General features: G+C 39.8%; 1 protein-coding gene across 4 annotated transcripts in view; it reads right to left on the reverse strand.

Annotated features, from left to right (window-relative positions):
- Positions 1-15,525, reverse strand: part of PAPPA2 (pappalysin 2) — a 274,087-nt gene that overhangs the window by 160,374 nt on the left and 98,188 nt on the right. For all 4 annotated transcript variants that reach the window (XM_019425665.2, XM_019425675.2, XM_019425648.2 and 1 more), the window contains one exon: positions 8,427-8,572. In XM_019425665.2, coding sequence (XP_019281210.2) covers positions 8,427-8,572 — 146 coding nt within the window. The remainder of the gene's footprint in view (positions 1-8,426; positions 8,573-15,525) is intronic.

Genomic DNA, 15,525 nt, shown 5'->3' on the forward strand with positions numbered 1-15,525 from the left:
CTCGCTGTTAAAAATAAATAAACATAATAAAAATAAATAAAATAAAATATGTTTTTGGCAGAGAAATAGATGACTCACTAAAGACTTTTAAAAACATGTATATGCTACGTTAGTGTGAAGTTCTACAGGAGAAATGGAACGGAAACACAAATTCAAAGAGAAAAAAAGTACAATGAATCACTTGCCAGTGTTAAAAAAAAAAAAGTGCATGGCCATGAATTTGTGAATGATGGTAATTATCAAATCATTATGTGACCAAAGATTCACTTAGGAGAGTACATTTAAATTTTAGTTTAAAACGTCAATAATTTAAAATAATATGGCAGGAGTTATTTTCTTTGCCGCTATTTAAGCTTCTAATTATATTTTTAGATGTTGCTTTTAGACAGCAAAAGTAAGTTTGGAAGGCACTGCTCTAGCCATCCCAAGTACATTCCACTCCTCAGCACGCCCAGATTTTGAACGGCCTGAACCTTGGTATCCCTCAGCTCCTTTAGCCCGGAATTCGGTCTCATGGTCTGCCAAGCCAACTATGGCTCCTCTTTCAACTGTCCTCTCAAGCCTCCACCCCTCCGGGAGTTCTTCCCTGATGCTCTGAGCACAGTTAGGCACTTTCTCTCCCTGTTCCTACCTGACCTCACGTTAGGTGCCATCCCACCATAGCGGAAGTGTGTTATTTGTATGTCTGCCTCGCCGTTACACAGCGCAAACCTTTAGGGTGAACTCATTTTATTGTTGTAACTCTATTGCCACAGACCGATTCGACAGCTTTTCTTTGAATAAATGATTACGAGAACGGTATGGCCAGCTTACAAAAAGGCTGGTTTACTGTAAATTTAAGTCTCCTGCCTTTGAAGATATACTTTCGGTTCAAGTGCTGTGTACTAAGGCTAAAGATGTCCAAACTACCGAACGTTAGAGCTCAAGGGGATCTCATTCATTTATTTATTAAAGAATTCTACCCTGCGTTACCACAGTCTTAAAAGCACAAAATTTTGCTAGAAGTCAGAAATGCTGTGGATGGAAAAGCACAAGCATGCAGTACATCGGTCTTTGTGCATGCCGACTTAAGGCGTTGGTAGTCAGAAACTAGATTCAGTCTTCAAAACTCTCAGGCTAGTGTACTTATCTGCCGACCCTCAAAATGCAGGGTTCTTGAATGTTGACACAAACAGACAATCTTAATCTTGAGTCTTGGAAAGACCCTATTTAGAAAATCCTAATGTCTTCCTCTATCACGTTATGCTACACCTGCTCTACCCCTGAGTCATGTCAATATGGTTCCTTTGTTCAGTCACAGTTACGACCGTACCAGAAAGAAATAAGAACGTGAGCAACTTCATATTGAGCCAGGCCTTTCAGCTGTTCAGTCTAGTCTTCTACTTTTGAAAAGCACATTCAGGAACATGTTATAGAACAGTTATTCCTCAGGGGTTTAAGAATAAAATATAAATATGTCTAGCTTCTTTTGCAATTCGTTATGAGCCAGTGACTCATGAGACAATTTCAACTCTTCTTGAAACCACTTCAATTTCATACCTTCACTCACTTATTCATTCATCCCTTCATTCAGTGAGCCTTCGCAGAGCACATAGAGGTCATAGAACTTACTCGGATTTCACCAGTTGTAACGATCACTTGTGTGTGTATGTGTGTGTCTTGCGGTTCTTCGCAATTTTATCACACGTATACCTTGAACTACCACCGCATTCCATCACCATTAAGAATCTCTCCTGCTATCCTTCATGTCACACCCATCCTACATCCCTCTCCCCATACCCCGATCCCAGCCCCTGGCAACCACTAACTTGTTATTTCCATAATTTCCTCATTTTGAGGCTACTACATAGAATTTTGAGAATGCCACCTAAATCATACAGCATGTAACTTGTGAGATTTTTTTTCATTCAGCATAATATCCTTGAGATGCATCTAAGTTGTTGTATGTATTCATGCTTTTTTCCTTTTTTAAACGTTTTTATTTTTTTGAGAGAGAGAGACAGAGCGTGAGTGGGGGAGGGGCAGAGAGAGAGGGAGACCCAGCATCCGAAGCAGGCTCCAGGCTCTGAGCTGCCAGCACAGAGCCCGACGCGGGGCTTGAACCCACGAACCGTGAGCTCATGACCTGAGCCAAAGTCAGCCGCTTAACCGACTGAGTCACCCAGGTGCCTCCCCACTCTGTTCCTTTTTAGTGCTGGGTAGTATTCCATTGTATGGATGTACCACACTTCGCTCAGGCAGTTAGCATGGAAAGACATGTTTGTCTTCTCCAGTTCTTAGGCTCTTACAAATAAAGGTGCCATGAAGACTGATGTACAGATTTTTGAGTGGACGTATGTTTTGATTTATCAGGGATCAATGTCCAAGAGTCCAGCTGCTGGATCATGGGGTAAGTATAGGTTTAGTTTTATAAGAAATTGCCAAAGTACTCTCCAGAGTGGCTGTGCCATTTTACTTTCCCACCAGCAATGTATGAGAGATCTGGTTTCTCTGCATCCCCACCAGCATTTAGTATTATCACTGTTCTTTATTTTAGCTCTTCTAAAAAGTGTGTTATGATACCTCACTATGGTTTTAATTTGCATTTCCCTAATGGCTAATAATTCTGAACATCTTTCCATGTGCTTATTTTCTTTGGTAAAATGTCTGTTCATGTCTTTGCCCATTTTCTTTTTTTTTTTTTATGTTTATTTATTTATTTTATGAGAGAGAGAGAGAGAGGGAGGGAGAGGGAGAGGGAGAGGGAGGAGCAGAGAGACAGGAAGAGAGAGAACTCCAAGCAGGCCCCACCCCCACCCCACTGTCAGCACAGAGCCCAACATGGGGCTCAGTCCCACAAACCATGAGATCATGACCTGAGCTGAAATCAAGAGTTGGACACTTAACTGACTAAGCCACCCAGGTGCCCTGAATGTCTCTGCCCATTTTCTAACTGGAATATCTTACTAGTGAATTTTGAAATTCTTTATATATCCTAGATACAGATCTTTTAGGAGATGTGTGGTCTTCAAATATTGTCTCCAAGTCTGCCATTTCTTTGTTCATCTTAACAAAGTGTTTCTCAGAGAAAATTTTTTAAGTTTTAAGTCCAATTTATCAGTTTTTATTATTATGGACCATGCTTTGAGTGCATATGTAAGCACTCTTCATCTAGCCCTGCCCTGAAGATTTTCTCTTATGTTTTCTTTTAAAAGCTCTATAGGTTTGTTTTTTATATTTAAATCTCTGATCTATGTTCAGTTAATTTTTTACAAGGTGTGAGATTCATATTGAAATTCAATTTTTTTTGGCCCATGAATGCCCAATTGCTGTAACGTCATTTGCTGAAAATACCTATTGGCTATTGATGTCTGTAGCATATATAAAAATATTACCTCTTTCATGTCTCATAGTGGCAATATATTCTTTCTCTCTCGTGTTTTATTTTTTGATCAGTTTTTCTTGGCCCCTCCCCTAAAAAACTGAACTTTTTTCTAAGTAATGTTTACTTTCTTTTTATTTCTTCTCTTTTTCATTATTCTTTTTATTACTTCCTCTGTCTTCATTTTTTATTTAATATGTTTTCTTTGCTCGTTTCTTGAGATGGATAGCTTCGATTTTTCCTTTTCTAATGTATAAAGCTACAGATTTCACTCTACTTACAGCTTCTTGTATATACCACAAGTTTTGATACGCCCTATTGTCATAATCATTTTAAAATATGTTCCTATTTCCCTTACAATTTATTCTTTGAACCATGAGGCAATTAGAAGTTTATTACATAGTTTCCAAATATTTGGAGACTTTCTAGTTTTTTGTTGGTTTTTTTTTTTGTTATTGACTTCTAGCTTCTTTCCAGTGATATGAGATAGCAAAGACTTCCTGATGGCAATTCTCTGTAGTTTACTTTTTGGCCCTTGGTAAATTTTCCATGACACATGAGAACCACGTATATTCTTCACTGTTTAAATACACTTTCCTAATTTTGTTAACTAAGTCATTTATTTATCATTTTTCAAATATTCTAGACCTCTACTAAATATTTATTTACTATTTTCTGAGAAAATTGTTTTTAAAACACCAACTATGATCTTGGATTTGTCTATTTTCTTTTTCTTTTTGTCAAATTTTGCTTTACATATTTTTGGGCATGTTATTGGATGTACAAATTTATCACAGTTATATTTTCTAATTGAATTTACTTTTTCGTCATTATAAAGTATTCCTACTTATCTCTGGTAATATGTACTACCTTAAAGTTTACTTTATCTGATATAAGAAAGCTATACTGACTTTCTTTGGACTAGTATCTTCATTATACATATATTCTCATCCTTATACTTTCAGTCTTTTTGTGTTCTCATGTTTAAGAAATGTCTCTTACAAGCACCACATGGTTGGGTTTTGTTTTCAATCTGACAATTTTTTGACTTTAAAGTGGTATTGTTTACAGGGGCCTGGGTGGCTCAGTCGGTTGAGCATATTACTCTTGATTTCTGCTCAGGTCGTGATCTCATGGTCGTGAGATCGAGTCCCACGTCGGCTCCACACTGAGCATGGAGGCTGCTTAAGAGACTCCCTCTCCCTCTGCCCCTCCCCCACTCGTGCTTCCTCTCTCTCCCTCTCTCTCTCGCTCAATAAATTTTTAAAAAATTAAAACATATGGGTATCTCAAAACATTTCATGGGACATCTTATTTAAAAAAATGATATGTTTTTTCCATTTGCATTCAACATTACTAATACATTAGGTCTTAATCAATATCTTACTTTTTGTTTCTATTTGTTCTGTTATTTATTCCTATTTTCTCTCCTTTTGTTGCCTTTTCTGGGTCAATTCATGGCTTGCTGGTTTAACTTGTAAAAGATTATTTGTCTTTTAATGGTCACCCTAAAGGTGACAACATGCATTTTTTACTTATTACTATCTAAAATTACTAAAATCAGTATTTTTCTAGATACAGGCAAGGAAAGCACCTTAAGTTCTTTAACTTCATTTATTTTCTGTCTTTTGTGTGGTTGTTGTTATCTTTTGATTCTACCCATATTTTAAACCAAAAACACATTTTTATTATTACCTTTAATATTTGTATCCTTTCTAATATCATTCATTCCATTTTATATGTCTCTACTTCCCATCTGGGGTCATTTTCTTTCTGCTTGCATAGTTTTCTCCAGTATTATTTTACTGCTGATATCAAATCATCTCAGTTTTTATCTATCTGACTATATTTTAAATTTTTCTTCATTTTAAAAGATATTTTTGCTGAATACAGTATTCTAAGTTGACAGTTATTTTCTTTTAGCACCTAAGAAATTATATCTGCTCTCTGATGACCCCCATAGTTTCTGTTGAAAAGTCAGCATATCAATGTCACTGTTTCTCCTTTTAAAGTAATGTACCTTTTTTCTCTAGCTACTTCTGAGGGGTTTTTGCTCTGTTTTTGGTTGGTAAGTACTTTTGCTATAATGGATCTAGTTGTTATTTTCTCTCTATTTCATCCTTCTTGGGGTTTGTAAAACATTTTGAATCTGTGGTTTGATATCTTCTGTCACTTTACAAAAGTCTCAGCCATTATCTCCTTGGTATTTTTTTGACCCGATAGCTTTCTTTTTCTTCCAGATCTCCAATTTACATTAGAAAATTTCCATCAGGTCTCACATGTCTCAAGTTATTTTCTATATTTTTCCAAGACTTTTTCTCCCTGAGCTTCAGTATGAATGTTTTCTACAATCTTTTAGTTCTTTTATTCTCTCCCTTACTCACAAACCTATTAATTTCCTAATTTCAATCTATACCTTTGTTCTAAAATTTCCATTTAATTCATTATTATTCATTCCAGTTCTCTGAATATACTCTCCATTTTAAATACATTTTTAACATATTAATATAATTATCTTAAAGCCAATATCCAATAACTCCAGTATTTGGGTAATCTGTGAGTCTGTATTTATTAATGATTGCTTATTTACCATCATTTGGTCCTGTCTCTTGGCATAACTGATAATTTTTTATTGATTGCTGGATACTGTGCATAACAACTTGTAGAAGCTCTTCATGATGCTGTCTTCCTCTAGAGTATATTCAATTTTCTTTTGCTAGGCATTTAAATATAAGCAAATGACTTTCTTTCACGCAGAGATTTAAGAGTGTTCCAGGCTGGATTTTAAGCTTTGTATTATATGGGCCCTTTCTGTCTCTCAGGGCCCCTCCTCCTTGACAGGGAGGGCCTCAGCACCAATTTTTTTCTCCCCTCTACTATGAGACTCCTGAAACCATTGTTTGGTTTTTTAATCTCTTAGAAGTTATTTTATATTTGTTTTCTTGGCCACTAGCCCTAAGAATGCGTGGGTTAGTAGTTAGCAGATATTTTAAAAGAAAATTCTGAGCAGAACATCAGGCTCTTTTTTGGGATTTCTATTTCGTCTACGGCCATACCACCCTGAACACGCCTGATCTTGTCTGATCTCGGAAGCTAAGCAGGGTCGGGCCTGGTTAGTACTTGGATGGGATTTCTATTTCTATGGGAGTCTCGGATGACTTAGAAGGCCTGACCTCCAATTTTTGTCTCCCCAGTAGTGAGATTTCATCAGGCTCTAGCTGCTCTCTGCTCTGCCTCTATTCCTTTCACTGAGAATTTGGCAATTTCCCTGAATGGAAAAAAACAACTGAGTTACATACAGATCTCACTTTAATGCATTTTCTTCTCACTGGGATTGGGCCTCCTTGTTGTCTTGGCTGTTGTCTGATGTCTTCAAATAACTTTTTTTTTAATTTTATCCATTTTTATAGTTAAATGAATCTTGTCAATGGCTCAGCTCCAATAAAGTTAGAAAACATTCGGTGGTCTGCTCCCAGCCCAGTGATTCTTATCAGGAGTCCAAGACTTGTCTCCATAATGGCCAGACAGGTCACTTCTAAAGGTTTTTAAACACATAGATTCAGTTCCCAATGATAGATCTGGGAATCATGAAAACTACTGCCAGGTAAACCTTGCCGTCAGGACCCTCTCACATATACACCAAAAATGTTAAACATTGGCAAATCAGGTGTGCACTAACTTGGGGATACTTTTTTGCAGTGTTGTGTGTTCCTCTGAACTCACTATTATTAAATGCATTATTGGAATATGACCCTCTAGCCTACCATGAAGGCTAGAATGACACATTTGCTTTCATCTAGAAAGCACTAACCCCACAAGTTTCTGATTTCTCATGTACCCTGAGCTGCAAATATAAAATTTAGTGGTACAAGGATTGCAGAGCCCTAAAACTGTATCGGATACCACAGAGTCAATGAAACCCAGCATACTAACACAGCATTCAGTTTGGACCACCCCATGTTTAATTTTTTATTGTCTCCTCCTTTGCTTGAGATATGTACCCCTTCTAGATGTTGACCTGATTCACTCCAGAGATCTTCACGTTCTGGTTTCCCCCTGAGCAGCAAACAATATTTTTTCAGCTATTGCTAACCTACTTCTCGTCTTCCACCTTCCCCAATCCACAATACTAGCTGTCCTTTGACAACTTGCTCATATTTTCTTTAATTATCAGTTCAACCTGTTTTGGACTCTACTTCACAAGGACCCAATCATACATGGATTTCACATCTACAGCATTATGTGATCTTCCTTCAATTTATTTCTCTCTGCCTCATAAATGATTACTAAGAAGATTAACTTCACATAACCTATTTCAAGTCATTTATAAAATGGTTTCTAGTCTCTACAGTCATTCTCTTTCCAACATGAAAGATGCCTCCCAGTTATGGTAATGCAGTTTTAAAATAAATTTTGGTAGAATCCCACTCAAGACTCTACATATAAATTTTATTGTGTAATTCCTTTTTATCCACATTAACTGATTTAATGACTTATTGACTGATCAGTAAGATTTCCTTCATAACAATGATAACACATTGTAACAGGAATTATATTTCTTAAGAATGCAGAGGTTCAAGTGTTAAGGTGTCACCCTTTTCCTAGGTAAGCAGGCAAGTCCCACCGACCTGAATTTCCCAGGATATCCTCAGGCCCCCCGATCCTGGATCCGTGGATCCCGAGGACCCATACGCACAGCACGCCAGCCTTTCTGCACAGTGATGACTGCAAACCAGGTTTTACAGTCCAGCCAACTTCTTTGCTAATCTCCCCCTCGAGGCTCTCCAAGATGTAAAACGGATCTTATTACACATCAGCAACTTATTTACCTAGAGATCATATATTTGTCTAGAACATCCTGAGTATTTGCCACTGTTTGCTCTAATACCTCTTTCTTATCTGTGTTAAACATTTTGACAGTTTCTCCCAAAAGCCATCTTCAGCCCAAGGCAGCGAATTCACGGAGTGAATGTATTTTTCTCTTTATTTCTTTTTTCCTCAAACTCCCTTCGCATAGTCCCTTGGGGCCCCCTTAAGTTTTCTGCCATATCTGGTCTTCACTTACCCAGGTGACTGATGGCTTCCTTGTCCCAAGGCCAGGTGGCAGCGCCTGCAAGGTCTTCCCGCACGGAGCTGGCAAAGTAGACATTGAGGAAGTGAGTACTGTTGAGCTGCAGTGCCTCCTTCAGCTCCTTCACACTCATGTATGCCCTGGACAGCACACAAGAGGAGAGCACGTCACGCCGAGGATCAGTACATAGAAAACAGCAGAGCCAGACCGAATCAGACTCTGACACTCCCAGCCAGCATTGCCCTCTGGAGGGGCAGAGGGGCAGAGACCAGGCTGTCATAAAGATCACAAAAAAGGCACTAACACACATTTGGCAGATTTACTCCACGATAAATAACGTGGAGTTATTTTATTATTAGCACGGTATTTTTAGCACTATATTATTTATATGAATATTCGGTGTTTGATGTCATACTCCATTCCCACTCTACATCTAGGTTATTTTTTCAAGATAAATCTAATGATAGTCCTAATTATTTGCCCAGAGGATTAACCCCAGGCCATGGTGAAGTTCCAACTCTCAGTTCCTGGTTCCTTCTGCCACACTGCATGAATGTTACTATGATCAGAGGACCAATTGAATCTCTGTTTCAGTATATGGTGACTTTGGGCCTTATTTTTAAAAAAAAAAAACATAATGGTGACTAGGAAACATAAAGTAAAAAGAGAAAAAAGAAAAGATGAGTTATGGGTAGGAAAAGATATCATAAAGTAACTGCAAAGAATGTTAATTATGTATGTATTTTTCTTTCTAGTCCCTTAATCTGTAGACAAGACTCCAACTCCGACTACCTTATGCTACCTAACAAGTATCTTTTCTGGTGGCCTTCAAAGCACTAGGCAATATCATGTTTGCACTTATGCACAGAATTAAAGGTCTACTAAAAACACATGCCGTACGGCCCATAAAAAAGGGAAACAAGCATGCTGTCCCTTTATGAGCTCATACATAGCCAAAGACCTTCATCTTCCTCGCATCAGTGAAACTTTAAACTTACCATAAGCAAACAGACTCACTCAACAGTCTCACTGAAGAGCTATTTTAAGAACAAGCAACTAAAGCAGAGCTCAGTGGCCCTTTGGATCCACTGGATGCTTCCCGTAGTGATCATGGTCTGCCACTCAAAAAGGGGAATGTCCCTATCACAGCTTGAACTGGGCAGACGGCTCCCTCAACATTAGTTGGAAATTTCCTTCACAGATCATGCTTCATTGCTGCCATTCTGCTAGACCAGCTGAAATCCAGAAGCTCATGTTAGGACAGCGTGACCCTTCTTCTCTTGCTTGTTCTGCCTCCCAACCACACTGTTGATGCAATCTATTTAATCCACATGTAGGATATACTGGCAGGGAGTACCCAAGAAATAGAGATCCCAAAGAAGATTGTTTCTGTGTTCTTTGGAACAGAACCAAAAAAAGGGGAATAAGAGTTAAGAAACAAAAAAGAGTTTGCTTTCGAACCACAGATACTTGGGAGAAAACAGATTTAAAAAATACTTTTTCATATTGACTTATAATATCTTGGAAAAATAGTTCTAAGCCCCAAGAAATCATCCAAATTCCATGAGGTGATGTCACATGTGATCAGAGGGATATTCCTTCTGCTGCTTTCCTGGAGACACAATGTTTTTTGGACTGTCGCCTGCATTTCCCTGGATATTAGTCACATTCTCTTTCCCTTTCTCCTTTATGAAAAATAATGACAATTTCCTGTATTGACAAATTGATGGTTTGGAGCTATGATGACATCAAACAATTCTTCAACATGGGGAAGCAGGGCCAGAAGAAAGGAGCAGAGAGAGCATGAATGCGGAGAGAGAAGGGAAGGGAAGGGAAGGGAAGGGAAGGGAAGGGAAGGGAAGGGAAGGGAAGGGAAGGAAATAAGGTTAGAAAGAATCAGAGACTGAGCCTACACACAGCTCAAGGTACCAAAAAAGACAAGTCACACCCTTTCTCTGTTTCTATTTCAGAGTCCCCATTAAAATTGGGAGTTGGTAACTTGACAGGTTTTTTTTTTCTCTTTTCTCCTCCCTCGCTTTCCCCAAATCCCCCTGCTCCTGGCATGGTTTACTTGGGCTATCTGTGTGTTACTGGCCTCTCTGTCTGCCATTAACCAGCCTTGGCTGCCATCCTTCTGTCCTCCCTCAACCCAGCAGTGGCACTCATTTCCCTTGAGCACACTCCAAGAGGCCTCCTCCTCCACCAGCCTCATTAGCCGGTTCTACTCATCTCCCTTGTTCTTTTTGCCCAATCCTCTCTCAAGCCATAAATTACTCTTCCAGATGAGAGTGTTTATGTCATGCTGGTGGCAAACTGGGTGTGGTTGCCCTGACTCTTGCACTCCACAGAGATATGTGTAGATGGAAATCAGCACATAGAATGGGGGGGGGGGGGGGAATACATTTTAAAAAGCTAGAGACGGTTGGAAATAGTCATTAAATGAACTGGTAGAAGATAATCTTATTTTGTTGGAAACAAAGGTATTTTTTCTAGATTATTGCTTAATCTATAAAGAGTAAAGCTGTAGCTATCAGTGTGTCTGCTTTGCATGTAGGATGCCTTGCCTATAATAACATGTACACCTTTTCAGAACTTAGAGCTAATAAAGATAAACAACTTACTGATGTGACCAGAGCCTGGCTTAAACCTAGGATATGGAAAAATGGACATTACTCTTAAATTCAGAGCGTAACATCTTGCTTTAGAAATGATGTGTTCAGAGAGAGACTTGATATGCAAAATAATTTATTCAAAGAAAGGTCAAAAAATATACATAAATGTCAGAAAAAGCATAAGCTTTTTGAACTGACCAGACTGTGTATGGAAAGGGAGATGAACTGAATTAATCTGCTTAATTTCTGCCAGGATCTCCCTTTGCTCATATTCCCCATACCCTGGACTGAGGTACTCACCATAAAATTCTCTCTGAGGTCTCAGACCAACCAAAGTGAAATTGCGTTTTGATGTTTATAAAAATTGTCTCAGAAACAAGTTCTGCTTGAGGCACACATATCAAGTTGTTCCGCCCACTGCTCAAGTCTGTTATTTCTGACATGGCCCCTGGAAGAATGCATACCCGCCTCACCATTTTATGACAGCGACCTGCTGGTTTGGGATTAACCATTGCCTGCTATCCAGACCTGTATTTCTTTGTCCTCCAGACTTAGTGCATTCATTTGGATCCATGCCGTGGCTCCTCGACTGCTGACTCCCAGCCACACTCCAGTGTCTTGAGAGTACATGCAACCCCAACTTTTGCTTAGTTTCTAAGGAGAAGTGAAAGAATATAAAGCATGCCTATTTGTGCTCTAGCTTAATAGTTGAATAACTGATTCCTTTGTAGACTAACAGAAATAATTTCAAGAATGAAGGCAGAAAGAAGAAAAAGATCACAGGCTGTCTGAAGGACACTGAACTGGCCATCAAAAATTGGCATGTTGAAAAATAAGACATAAATGATGCACGTGTGCCCCGAGATCTCCCACAGCCAGAGCAAGCCCTCTCCAGAGGAAGGCCCTTCTACAGGTGAACAGCAGCCTCCGTGACAACAAAACCGGGTGCTCCCAAGGCCCTTCAGCCAATCAGTGTCATGGCAACAACGGTGCCAAAGTTGGAGTATTTTCGGTTGGTTAGATCAAAACCTTGCTGTCATTACCATACACGATGGTTCTCTACCCAGTGTGTGCAGAAGGGTCTGCCACCTCATCTCCCATGCACTTTGCCAACCATGCTTCTCCCTCTTGGTCAACATCACCTTTGGCCTGCTTCCCCAACCCTTTCATTGTGCCCGCACCACGGGGCTTATCAGTCCACAGAGTACCAACTAGTGTTCTCCCAGTGCCCAGTGCAACTCTAAAAACAGTTTTCTCCTTCTCTCAAATTCCCCCTGCCCTTAGGTGCATGGGACTCTACTACATCACCATACACTTTATACTCTTCTTCTCTTCCCACCTTCTGGTTAGTCCATACACATCGAGGGTTTCAGCATCTCGCCCAAAGCCTTCTCCTTCCCCACCTCCTATCGTAACCTGAGAAATTTCAACATCTATGTGAAACATCACTGAAAACAGCCTTCTTTTTGACTTCCTTACCTCCAGTTGCCCCCCCTCCCACCTCATTCTCACGGTCACCTTTACTCAGAGTGGTTTTTTATTCCTGGTCTCCTGTAGATCTTTAATTCTACTTGTCTCTACTTAGACTTGTTTATGGTCACTTCCTCTCCAGGAATGATTGGAGATCACGATTCTTCTTTTGTTCCTTCTCTCCCACCAACTTCAATCTCTTAATCCCCTGACTCTTAGTAAATGATCATGCCTCCTTCTTCAATGGTAAAATTGAAGCCATTCATGAACACTAACACACTCACACACACACACACACCCTTCCTTACCTATTTTTATTCCCTTACCTCTGGTCCCACAGGATGAGGTTTCTGAGCAAATAATAGCTAACACCCTCTCTTTTTCCTTCTCCTTTTCCAATTCAAACTTCTTGAAAGAATAATTTCCCAATCTGCCATGGCTTTTTCCCATGTACCCCCTAATCCCATTTTAACCTGGCTTTCATTGGCACCGTTTTATCAAAACTGCTTTTGTTAAAGTTGTCAGTGACCTCAGAACTGTCCCTTCCCACAAAATGAGAAAAGTTCAGTCACCTTCTTATGGGAATCCTTTGCTGTATCTTTATATTTACTTACTTCCTGCTTCTTAAAGTTCTCTACCTCCTTTGCTTTTTTTTGCAATGTTCTTTTCTGGCTGTATTCTTGCTTTTGAGACCACTCTCAAAAGGGCTCCTCTTTCCCCCTTCTAATCCTTAAAAGTTATTCCCCAGGGTCCAGTGGTCCTGTTCGGGTACATTCTTTTGTCATGCTCCTTGTTCACTAGTGGAAACTCTTCTACATCTGAACTTGAAAGCATCATCAGTGCTTGGGTAACTCTCAGAGAGGGAGAAAGAGAGAGAGAGAGAGAGAGAGAGGACTATAGATTAGATTCTTGCTTCTGTTTTAAAGCAGGACATCTCCACCTAGACCATATACAGACATCTTGAGGTCAAAATGTCAATGTGATGGATGGTTCTACCTGAGCACAAAAGAATTCAGATACAGTGAAGCTCAGTAAATCTGAAATAAATAGTGATCTGACCAATGAATCTATGGACATCTTTTCCATGGACAGATATGCAGGAAGGGTTGTTTGGCTAAACACAGAGGAAGTATATGTCTGTGGCCACAGAAAGACAAAAAGGCTAGGACAAGGGAAGGACCACAATGGCATTTTGTCCCCTACCTAATTTTATAGACTGGATTTTGAGCTCCTCAGGAAAAAACAAACAGCAGTCATTTCATAAAATCAGTGCAACCCAGGATACACAAGCAATGCTTTCAGGCCTAATAACAAAATGAAGCACCAGTTGAGGATAAGGGACACTCTCTCCATTTCTGGAAAGAATTAAGGGATGTCAGCACCATTCTAGCACTTGAGAGTTTTACAACCTTGGGTTGCACTGGAAGCCAGCTCTCTCAGGAGGCCAGCTTTTCCCTAGAGAAACAGTGAGGGCAAGAGCATCAGCTGGAAACGCTGAGTGTCAGCAGGCAAGGTACATACCATTGCCAGAGTTCAATGGCAAACAGCAGGAGAACCGCAGAAACTGGTGGCCATGAGTGTTTAAGGCACACCCTTCTGGAGACTCCCAGAAATACTACAGAAAGGGAACGTTGTCTGAGGGTAAGATTTTGGTTATATATTGAACTAATGTAATTTGATTGTTAATAGTAGCATGACCTCATTCATGCCCACAGGGCCAAGTGACTACATTTGTCTCTGACACTGAACTCGGTCTTTTTTTTCCACTCCTACTTCTCCAGTGTCTGTCTCTGAATTGGTGCTACTCTTATTACCCTCTCTGTGACACAACTAGAAAACCTAGGATTCCTCTCTCACTCCTCCCTCCCCTCCACTTTACTCTCCTCAATATAATCAGTCACCTGCTAACGAGGCCCAAGGAAAAAGACACCATGATTATTGTTTCTCCTCTGAATGCCATAAAAGAGGCTAGATATATTAGGACATCATCAACTGGGAATATATTTTTTCTTCAGATTCAAATATGAAACACCTGACAATACTTATTACACCCAAAACATTAACTCACTTTTGCTAATTCATATGGGAATGAGTAATACTACTAGAAGAAAAATGGAACTATTATTTAGACACATTGAAGAGTTGGGGCACCTGGGTAGCTCAGTTGCTGATTTTGGCTCAGGTCATGATCTCACAGTTCATAAGTTCGGGCCCCGCCTTGGGCTCTGTGCTGACAGCTCAGAGGCTGAAGCCTGCTTCAGATTCTTTGTCTCCCTCTCTCTCTTCTCTGCCCCTCCCCTGCTTGCATTCTCTCTCTCTCTCTCTCTCTCTCTCTCTCTCTCTCTCAAAAATAAACATTAAAAAAATTTTTTAAAGAAACATTTAAGTGTTGTAAGACCTTGAGGCTGAAATAAAAGAAGTAACTAGAGATCAAAAGGGTTTGAAGTCCAGGGTCGCAGTATCTTCTGTGGCAGGCAGAATAATGTTCCCAAATGGCCACACTCTAATCCTTGGAGCCTAGGGATATGTTACCTTACATGGCAAAAAGGGCTTTGCAGAAGTGATTAAAAGGGTTTAAGATGAGAAGATTATTCTGGGTTATCTGAGTTGCCGTGGTTCCAGTTCTTGGTGATCAGCTTGCCTACCTTATCAAGGGAGCCACACCATGAAACTTATTTGGAAGATGAGCACGAAAATACCCAGAGAGCTTGTTAGGTCAGATAAGGGAAAGGAAGAGTGTGATGGAGGAGGTACTCAGTAGAATCAAGAGAAAATGATCAGACCAATGGTCCGAGGAGGTCAGTGTGTCACTATCCTGAGGAGCACGGGCTCTCAAGCCAGAATGACTTGGTTTTGAGTCCCCAACTCTTTCACTCATTGGCCACGTGGCCCTGGCAAGGCACCTACCATCACTACGCCTCAGTTTCCTCATCCATAAAATGAGAATAATGAAGTATCTACTGTATATAATTATTGAGAGGAAAAATGGAATAACATTTATAAAACCACAC

Source organism: Panthera pardus, unplaced genomic scaffold (genome assembly GCF_024362965.1).
Source record: "Panthera pardus isolate Hobbes unplaced genomic scaffold, ASM2436296v1 HiC_scaffold_21, whole genome shotgun sequence".
Lineage (NCBI taxonomy): Eukaryota > Metazoa > Chordata > Mammalia > Carnivora > Felidae > Panthera > Panthera pardus.